This window comes from Mustela nivalis (assembly GCF_964662115.1).
Source record: "Mustela nivalis genome assembly, contig: HAP1_SCAFFOLD_1488, whole genome shotgun sequence".
In the NCBI taxonomy this organism is placed as follows: Eukaryota; Metazoa; Chordata; class Mammalia; order Carnivora; family Mustelidae; genus Mustela; species Mustela nivalis.
Window position 1 is genome coordinate 85,797 of NW_028135176.1, and position 10,918 is coordinate 96,714.

At 44.0% G+C, this 10,918-nt stretch overlaps 1 protein-coding gene across 2 annotated transcripts; it reads right to left on the reverse strand.

Moving 5' to 3' along the window:
• Positions 1–274: 274 nt before the first annotated feature.
• On the reverse strand, positions 275–10,103 carry LOC309857874 (conserved oligomeric Golgi complex subunit 2-like). 2 transcript variants are annotated; one of them, XM_082750605.1, is made up of 5 exons: positions 10,040–10,103; positions 7,737–7,817; positions 6,011–6,114; positions 2,646–2,825; positions 275–789 (listed from the first exon to the last, which is right to left on the reverse strand). In XM_082750605.1, exons 4-5 carry the CDS (start codon positions 2,802–2,804, stop codon positions 658–660), a joined length of 291 nt encoding a protein of 96 aa, XP_082606731.1. In that variant the 5' UTR covers positions 2,805–2,825; positions 6,011–6,114; positions 7,737–7,817; positions 10,040–10,103; the 3' UTR covers positions 275–657. The 2 variants fall into 2 exon arrangements, with proteins under 2 accessions (XP_082606731.1, XP_082606732.1); XM_082750606.1 differs by lacking the exons at positions 2,646–2,825; positions 6,011–6,114 and having other exon boundaries at positions 10,040–10,097.
• Positions 10,104–10,918: the final 815 nt, after the last annotated feature.

Genomic DNA, 10,918 nt, shown 5'->3' on the forward strand with positions numbered 1-10,918 from the left:
GGTCACAGGTTACGCCAGGAAGACTGGATGCTCTTCTGTGGGCGATGAGAAGCGACGAGCGACTCAGGAAGGCTGAAGAGCTCTGGGCAGGTGGGACACCTGAGGGCTGCAATGAAGAGGGACAGGTGGAGCTGGAAGACCAGGTGGGGAGAGCCCGCTACCCTCGAACAAAAGGCAACAAAGGTCTGGACTGGGATGACGGAGATGGTGGAAGGTAATGGGATATTCATGAAACAGAACTGGAAAGCCATGGAAATGAAATAAGAGAGGGAGGGAAAACCGTTCATGACTTTAATTGCCATCAGTATAAAACGTGTTGAATTAAAATGAATTGGTATTTCTAGACCGATGATGACATCACAATAATGGAAGGAAACCAATTTTGATTTTGAGCCTGGTTAAGGAGACAGTATAGACAAGAGAAAAGCAGAGGCTCTGGAGTCACACAAATGTCACCGTTGAGATTCGTCCCCACTCTTCATTCCCTTCCCTGTAAACCCAGGCAAGTGACACCTGCCTCACAGCACTGGTAACAAATAGGGAAGAGCACACGTTCCCACGTTCCCGGGTCAGACAGGACAGCCAGGGATCAGCGGCACATGAGGAGGTGACAGGTGGTCACTAAACTGAGCTCAGGTGCATACACAGCATTTTATGTCACCTTGAGATGGCTCCTCTTGTGACCTCTCGAAGAAGGTGGCAGTGGTGAGGAACGAACTCCAGGAGCTTATTAGCATACATGATCTTCAGGCCGTCTGGATGAGACTCAACGATCTGCTCTACAATCACCTAGCAGAAGGAAGAGCGTTTTATTTTTATTTGTTTGTTTGTTTGTTTGTGTTTTTGTTTGTTTTTAAAGCACCTAAAAGAGAAGTATGAACTATACACTACAGAGAAAAGAATCGTGTAAACCTTAAAAATGCACTTCGTCCTTCCTCCTCCCCACTCAGTATGCTTTCTAAATAGGAGGTAAGTAACAATGGCATGAAAATCTAGGTCCCGGGATTTGGGAATACTGCTCCAACCCTGGGGGACACAGAGGCTGAGGGACAGAGACTGGCCTGAAGCTAAAACATCACACACACTCATCTGCTTCCCTTCTGAGCTTAAAAGCGAAATACTGTATCTGCAGACAACAGCTCTGTACCATCTTCACCCTGGCCTTATCCTCTACCATCTCCAGAACAGGGAAAGGGCTGAGATGGAAAGTGATGGAAGAAAACACATCTTATTTTGCTTTAGTATTTAATTTTTTTTGGTGAGGCTGAGTTGCAGGAGGTGAATAACAAGCATACAAACTTAAAATACAAACGTGGCCACAGTTCATTTAATGACACGGAAACGTAAAGTACTTCCCTAATTTAGCATATTAGATTCAGTTCAATGAAAAGGGCATAAATTAAATAACTAAAATATTTTCATTTAGTGACAAAGAATAATGTGATCTTTTTCACCCCCACAGAGAGAGCTATGAACTATAATAGGATACATACAAAGAACTGACAGATCATTTACTTTTAGTAGTCTTAATGAAGCTGAGAAGATTTCTGAAATTAATCCTTCAATTTCACTTCTATCACTGGGATACTGTCTCGTTTTAAAACTGGAAGCCTTTCATCCTGAAGTCATGGTGGGTAGCTTTATACTTACCAGACAGAAAGAACACTCGCACTGGCAGGTGACTGGAAGAAAGCCCTCAAACGCTGAGACTGGCTTCATGACTTCTGTCAGCTTGAACTAGATGAAACCGACGCTAAGTTGGAAGCTGCTGATTGCTGGCGGCCTCACATGGTGCAGCCCATACTCCGGCCGCTCAGAGGCAGGATACACTGACTCCCTGTATTTAACTGTATCCTTAAAGGTCAAGAACACTGGGTAACCAAGTTCTGGACTTAAGGTACTACCCCACTAACTCGCTCTTCAAAGCCCTTTATCTTTGAATATTCCCTCCCTCCCACCTTCCTAGCCTGGCAAACTCCCCCATGGTCTTCTTTTTTTTTTTTTTTTAAGATTTTATTTATTTATTTGACAGAGAGAAATCACAAGTAGTTGGAGAGGCAGGCAGAGAGAGAGAGAGAAGCAGGCTCCCTGCTGAGCAGAGAGCCCGATGCGGGACTTGATCCCAGGACCCTGAGATCATGACCTGAGCCGAAGGCAGCGGCTTAACCCACTGAGCCACCCAGGCACGCCCCCCATGGTCTTCAAGACTTAGGCCACATCAATTCTGCGAAGACGCTTCCCTTCACAGACTTTCCCTGCGCACAGAGCTGTCTTCCAGCTCCTCCAGTGGGCATGGGCACCTTGGTGGAGTCATGCTTTTCGGCAACTTCATTAACGTATAACTTATGGAAATGGAAATTGACCTGAAAATGTTCTGATCTGTACCTTCTTCCTAGGCAAGTCCCTCACCCCTACTAAATTAAGATGATCCCTGAGTTATGGCATCACTGTAAGAGACCAGAGCACATGCCTGATTCCTGCCATGCTGATGGGCACCAAGCGGGACCAACCTTTTCTTACAACCAGAAGAGCAGGAACTAAGAGCATCTTCAAGGAAGAGCCCTGAGCTCTCTCGCACCCAGTCAAGAAACGAAGCCAGATTAGATGCTCTGTGTTTGTGGAATGAGGTGCATGGGGGCACAAACCTCATCCATGTACGGTTTCACCAGTACTTGACCGACTAACGCCTCTGCATCCCGTGTCTTGTCAATTGTAGCGTAAGTCTGGAGGCAGTGCCGTATGATGTCCACATTGGAAGTCTGAAGCTGTTCTAGCAGCAGGCCTCCCAGGGACTGCTGCAGCATGGCCGTAATGTGGGCTATACGCTGCAAGAACAGAGAGACCAGGAAAGAAGGTCCAGGCACCACAGTTTCTAAAAGCTCAAATATATGTGTATAATTTATATACATATGTGTTATATATATAAAGCGAGCCTCTAATTCTACCAGAATATATGTAAGATTAAAATCCCAACATTTCCTAGAGAATAACAATGAATCTCTTCTCCCCATGATTGCTTTCTTTCTTTTTTTTTTAAAGGTTTTTATTTATTTATTTGTCAAGAGAGAGCACAAGCACACAAGGAGACACAGGCAGAAAGAGAAGCAGGCTTCCTGCCAAGCAAGGAGCCCAAGGTGGGACTCGATCCCAGGACCCTGGGATCATGACCTAAGCCAGAGGCAGTGGCTTAACTGACTGAGCCACTGAGGCGTCCCCTCCCTATGATTTCTTTGAAAGTAAGTCGGCTTCATCAAAGTGAAGTTTAGACAATTACGGAATGACAAAAAGTTATTTGCCTCTTAAGCTACGGAGTAAATCTGACAAACGTGCATTTAAACCCAGTCAAGGGCTTTGGATAAATGAACTCTGACTACATCATATGATGTGTCAAGTTACATGAAATTCAGAATTAATTTTACTTGCATAGTTTGGAGACTACGCTTGTGTCTTTACACAAAATCTATCTAGTGTGACATAATGGAAGCAGGGTCCCAAGCAGGAGACACTGAAAAAAAAAAATTCAAAGCTAGCTTCAAAATCCTGTAGAGTAGCAATTATCAGGGGCAATGCTAGGTCAAACCAAAATCATCCAGGAAATTCGCAAACAGCAAATTGAAAATCGAAACCAACACTTGCTGGTCTTACTTTGTCCAGAAGAGGCATGCCTTTGCTCTGAACAGCATGAAAGTGTAACTGGTTAAATTCTGTGGCAATTCTCTCCAAAATCTGTCTAGTCCAGAGAGGGCTAGTAGAGACAATTAGAGAAATGTAATTCCCAAAGTTAAAACCTGCCACCCCCACCGCCCCCCATGCCTTACAGCGCTCAGGCACCTGCACCTGAACGCCATCAATTTTCATGACAAACTGTCTGTGCAGCAGGCCCCAGTGCAAGGGGTGAGGAGCGGGGAGGTCGTAGAAGCCACCGACGCAGCCTGGCCCGGGCCACAGGGCCCAGGCAAGGGGATGGAGCTATTTTAGGTCAGTGTGGGTACAACTGCATGATTCCTCCACGTTCCTCGGGCTCTCCCATTCGTGCCCTTCTTCTCCCTTCTTCTCCCATTCTCTAACCCCCTCCTCTCTCTTGCCCTGTCCTACCGTTCATACCCGAAGCCCCCTCATCTTCTCTGCCTGCCTCATTCTCCCTCCCAAGTACCTCCCCAGTACCAACTACTGCTGTGTCCTCAATCAGCTAAAACTGACCGCCTAGCAGCAACCTGGGAAATTGCTCAGAGCAGTGGACTCCAAGTTTAAATTTACCCAACGGCAGAAAGAGCAAGCTCGGTGCTCCGGGAGCTGGTGAGAAATCACTCACAGTGCATCTGCCATCAAGTGGACTGGATACACTTTCCTCTTGCCCCCCACATTAGAAAGCATTAACCCCATTCAAAAGGAAGTCGAACAGTGAAAGAAAAAAAAAAACACAACAAAGGCCCCAAAGCCCCTGCTGGGCTCTATGAGGCATCCCACATCTGAGGATGGGCAGTCAGGTAGTGAGGAAACACACTGTAAGAAAACCCAAAATCTCTGGAGACCTGCCATGGTGTGCCCCGTCCCAGAGCATCAGAACTGGTGTGGAGGGAAGGCAAGCGCTTGGCACGAACAGTGCCGAAGCCTAATCCCAACCTCTACTGACTGATCCCATGCGCATTTCCTATTTATCCTTTTCTCGGCATTTCTGGGCCTGGCAGAGCATGATGGATTTACTGTGCGCTGACGCTGCTCTGGCTTTCCTGACTCTAGAGCTCAGAGCTGCTCTTCTGGAGAAAAAAGTCCTCCAAGGTAATTCTGAGCAAGAAAGCGCACAATGTCTGTTTATCAAGGACAGTGTTGCAAAGGGACAGGATTGTAGACACAGAGCTCACTGAGGTGTTTCTATCCGAGGAGCACAGCAGCAACAGCAAAGACGGGAAGAACACTGGAGGGCCAGCTCTCCAGGGGCCGAACGTGGACATGGCTGGAGGGGCTGGAGGGGCTGCAGGCGCTGCCAAGGGCCGCAGTGAAGCAGAGCCGCTGGAGACACACGGGCTGCAGAAGGGCCGCGTGCAGACTGTCTGCTAAGTGTGGACGAATGGGGCAGAAGCACGAGTGCAACGGGCTAGAGACACAAGCACAGTGGAGGCTGACCACTTAGTTGAATGCCTTGATGTGAAAGGGGACAGAGACCTAGGACCAGAGAATCGCTTCCTTTGGGATGTGTCCGTTCTTAATCTCCATCATGAGACATGTGGAGCATATGGTCTCTCAAGTTCCTTCCAAATCTAAAACCTTAATTCCTAAAATTTAGAAACCTAACTCCGCCTGCAAGGGGAGGGACTGTTAGCGTCACACAACAGAGCACTCAGGGCACCAGGCGACCTTGACGCAGGCAGCCCAGCTGGTATGTGTAGGACCAGCCCCGGCTACTCCCACTGCACCACTGTGCGTCTCACAGTGCTGACAGGACCTAACTACTCATTTTCTGAGTCACTCATCTACCCTGGCTGATTGAAAATTCACACCAGGAAGGGAACAAGACAATCACAGTATAACAAAGAGAGCCATCATCTTTTTCCTATTTCATAAGTTTTTTCTTTCCTGTTTGTAAATTTCAACTGGATATGTCCTATACTGTTTCATAATAATATAATGCTGGTGCAAAATACATCAATGGTAATACTCTGGGCATGTCTAGGAAAAAAAATGAGATGGAGAAAAACCAAGATGAATGGTAGGTATGCCTTAAAGATCAACAGGACTTTGCTAGTCCTCAGGGAAGGTGATTCCAAATATACTTTTACACTGCAAGCATAATGACGTGTTGGAACTGTGGTCTATAACCAAAGGGTTTATAGGAACGTGTTATAGATTTCACCATTTCATGCTCTCCACTCTCCTGGAGCTACATTCTAGCCACAAACCTGGATTTTCTTCTTGTTCAGAAATGAATTCTAACTAAGCTGTCCCCGCCTAATTAGATTGGATGTGAAGTATTAATTTATGTGCTACTTAGTTAAAAAAAAAAAATGCTTACCTGCTTGCTTCTAGTGCAGAGGTTTCTTTCGAACTTTGTGAATTTAAGATTTTTTCAATCTTTTCAACTGATCAAATAACTTGTATAAGCCTCAACACACACATCTATAAAAATAAAAATTAAGCAAACAAAAAACGTCACCATCTTTACTCTTAATCATCTTTATTTCCCATGCTAAATGCAGGAAAATATAAGACCAAAAGTTAACTTCAAATATATAGGGCATGCTATATTTTGAATATTTCTATGAAACACAGAATTCTCAAGAATGCAAATCTTAGTTCTAGAATAAGCATACTTCCATATTCTATTGCAAGTTTATAGAGGAAAAAAAAAAAAAAACCCTAGACTTTGCTTTCTCATATTCTATACTCTTATTTCTTTTTTCCCCATCCTGAATCTTTCTATGGGCATTTCTTTCCTATTTTTTTAAAAAAGATTTGTTTATTTGAGAGAGAGAGAGACTGCATGTGCGCGTGCAGGGGAGGGGCAGAGGGAGAGAGAGAATCTCGAGCAGACATCCTGCTGAGCACAGAGCTCAATGCGGGGCTCAATCACATGATCCTGAGATCATGACCTGAGCCAAAATCAAGAGTCGGACGTTTAACCAACTGAGCCACCAGGCGCCTCTCCATTTGTTTTCTTATGGCCCTTTATTCATGTTTTAACTTTGGCTTCCGATTGTACTGGCCCTCATATACCTATATGCCCAAGCACCAAATCATTAAAGACCTTTTACACTACAAATATTATCAAAGAGGTTGAGGGACATTATGAAAACTCTCATCCTTAAAGAACAAAAAAATACAAAGTCATCCATTCAATAAATAATAATAATAATGAACACCCCTGGGAGCTCAATATTCATTCCGACGGGGGGTGGGGGGGGCACGAGAAAATAAAGCAAGAAATACACCCTGCTCTCACAAAGCTTACTGTTTTGTCTGGAAGCGCACGACAAGCATTCTTTGGACAAAAGCTGTGAGGAGATCCAGAGGTGAATTAAACAGAAGGTCCCTCAAACAGGCTTCTCCCCACTGAGATTTTAACAAATATGCTAATAATACACATAGAAAACATTGTACAGAGCAGCAGGCGAGAGTCAGAAGCCCAGACTCCCAATGCCCGCTGTGCCCCTACATCGTTATGATCATGAATGATATCGGGGACACTTGGAACTGGAGATAGCACTAAGGGGCACACTCCCGGGGTGAGCCCTCAGATGTACAGAGCCGTTGCCTGTCTCACACACCTGAAACTAAGCCAACACCGCATGCTAACTACTGGGAATTGAAAAAATTAAAGTGAACACCAGAACATAAAGAACACAGGATCAGAAAATAACAGCAAACCTACGGCAGAATCCTGAGTTTGCTTTGGAAAGCCCACTTCTCCCCTAGTCTCTAATATAGGCCTATTTTCTTTACAGGGCCGCTGACAATTTATACAGTCGTTAACTGTCAAGCGCTGCACCGACAACAGTTATCACTGTTTCTTGTTCTGGAAGTGGGTGATCTTGAGATCGTGTGGGTACCTCTGAAATTCTGTCTTCTTATTTCAGGTAGATAACGTGACATAATGCATAAAATGCACATGCGTGAGAGCTTTGAAAAAAAGCTAAATTTAAAAAAAAAAGAAAAAAAGCTGAATAGTGCTGACAAGTTCGCGGAGACAAGAGGAGAGGGCTTCAACTGGCATGCAGCATAAGAAATCTACTGGAGGGTACCTTTTTCTTCCTTATGTCCTCTTGTTTACACATTCGTTCATCTACTGCCCGAATTCCTTCACTGACTGATGACCTGAGACTCTTTAAAAGAATAATAAAGAAAATGTATTACAGACATTGTTTTGTCACATTATCAATTTCCTATATCTCATTCAATTCCACAGAAATTAATACCTGTGCACCAGTACTATGCAGATATTGACAAGAAAAAAAAAAAACATGATATACCAGACACAGTTACTGTTGAGGGGACTCATGACCTGGGGGCATAATGACACGAAGGCAGGGTCGCATGGCCAGAAGAAGAATGACATATACAGTGAAAGTTATGGGGATGAGGGGGCTTAGAATGGAGAACAGATAATATGAAGCAAAGTACAGGAGAGTCTGGAAATGCGACGGGGCTCGAATCGGACTCTGAAAGCCATGTGTACACAGCTGCCGAGGTGGGGAGGGGATGGGGAGCAGATGTAAGTGCACACACACTCAGGGGCAGGGTCAGACAGGCACACAGCCATGTGCACTGCAGGCTTCCTTCTGGAGAGAAGTAGAAATAGGAATGGAGGGCCAACTTCACTGAGATGAAGTCTTTAGATTCTGCATATTTTGGAGAACGAAAGAATGTCAAAGCACTGTTGCATGATGATGAAATGTGGGTATGGAAATACCAGGAATCAAGAATGAAGAACAGAAGACCAGAAAAAGGCAGAGCACAGAGGTAGAGAAACATGTCCAGAAGCTAATGAATAAAGAGATAATTAGGAATTAGGGCCAAAACAAAGGTTAACAGAAACAACTAGAATGAAGTAGGCATATCACAAAAATTCCACAGGAAGGTGAATTAATTCACTCCATCAACATTATGAAACACCTCCTGGACGTCAGTATTGTGGCAGCCTACAGGGATGCAATGAAGACAGATATAGTCGTATCCCTCAGTGGTCTGAGAATCTCACAGAACAGCTTCAGAGTTGGGACCAGAAAGGCAGGTCAGGCCTGTGGCTGAGCAGGACCAAAGTGGCCATAAAAACAGGCCATGGAAAAGGGAGGGGATACGGTGATGGCAGGGGGTGAGGCGGGACGGGAGCCTGTGTGAGTAGAGCAAATCTGCCTCCAGGAAGGGGGTTCGAGAGAAGAGTGGGAGGCCAAAGGAAGGCTAGGCTTGGGAAACAACACCACTATGAGGCCCCGGGAGGAAGAGGCACACCAAGGAGGCAGTGGGAGAGCCCCACAGCGGCTGGTGTGGAATCCAACAGCGGACCATGAAAATCCCTTCCATTCCAAGGAAAAGTATCTTTAACAAGATTTTGTAAAATTCAAATGAGACATAAGCCATGGAAAGTATTGGCTACCTCAAGGCACAACTCAAGATTTTTACCTGTTTCACGAACTCTTTCCTGCCTGCCCCTCCCCTAGGCTTCTCAGCACTGATATTTCCATTACTCCGCATTTTTCTTGGTTCTAACCATGTACTGTGTCTTCACTTAAATTATGTTCTCCTTATATTCTCTCTAGGATGCAGGCACTGTCTTAGGGGAGGGACGCAAGAGGCCACTCAAGCTAGAGGAGACACACAAGGAAGGATGGTGTCGTTTATGACAAGTTTACGACAGGGCATCAGAATGGACAGAGGCCGTAAGTCAGGGCACCAGACACAGACGGGGGGGGGGGCAGGAGGGGAGACAGGGCAGCACAGTTTTCTGTAAGAAGTGATGCCACAACTGCCCCTCCACTGTTCACCCAGGTGGAGTTCCTATTCCCAATGGCTTAGAGGTGGGGAGTCCCATTCCCACAACAGAGATTTTTCTGAGAGAACATGCAAATGTAACATTTATTAAGTATTACATTTTATTTATATTATCCTTCAGTTCCATTAGGGATTACACAGTTTTTGTAGATCAGCCCAGGAACCTAACCACACGTAGATTACGTGGGGTGGGGGGGGATATTTACAAGATTACAAACTGTTAAAATACAAGTCATTCGTAAGTTAGAAACCACTTACATATGACCAAAGTGGCATTAATAAGTTGAATTTGGAAATATGCTTCCTCTCTCCTGACATTTTAAGGTTGTCTACTCTGAGAATATGTCTTCTTCAAATCGAACATGTTTTTTTAGGTTTTTAGCATATGCAAAAACGAAATCATTTACAACTCTTCTGAAGGTGAATATTATAATCATGAACCGTTAAAATACAACCACCAGTACCACCAAACTAACAGATGAAAAGAATTCTTAGAGAAAAGCCGACGAGGACAACAGGCGTCACAGCAGACTGTTTTCATTAATTGGGGACTTACCAGAACTTCTCGTAACTGTCCCAAAGGCACAGAAAGTTGATTGAGGGCTTTGTCCATGCCAACCTAAAGGCAAAACCAGGTTGGCACAAACACATCACGATAAGGAGTAATAGTGACGTATCTATTTAACGATCAAAGCAGTACCAGATTTAACTTGTTTTTTTTTGGCACAACCGTATTTTGCTACATAACTAGCTAAACAACAGAAGTGTTATTTGGCCATTAATGTTGTTCATAGAATATGAAAAAAATCTGTTGAAATACATGAAACTATAAAAATAAGGGAAGTCAGGAGAAACGAAAGTTTCCTTAAGAACAATTTGCCTTTAGATGACATTTTAAATGAATGTGAAAAATTTTCACAGAAGGTGAACAGTTCTCTGTCTGTAATTGATGATACTCAGCCAGCTGATGTGAAAGTCTGACGGGCTATGTCTCTCTTAAACATTATTATAAGCCTTGAGAAAAATAGAAATTAAACAGAAGTAAAATTTTCTAGGTTTTTAATCCTATTGGGATATTTATCTTAGTGGTATATTTCCCAAAAGCAAATGTGCATCATTAATTTTAATGCTTCTTGAAATTCCCACGGAGCTGCAACTTTCTGTGCTTCTCTGGACAAACAGATTTAAAACAAAATGAAGCATCAACAAGGAGACTTTTCTGCCAAGGAACAAAATTCAACATTTCTAAACGGCTTTTACAAACAATTGATAAGCTCACTGCAAATCATTCTTATATTTTTATAAAACCAAACTTTTTAAATATCAATATTGGCCAATGTTCCCTCAACCTAGCTCTGGCTAACAGATATACCTGGGAGTAAATTAAACATTGTAAGAGTGGTGGACATTTGCTCCTACAAATTAGTCTAAATCA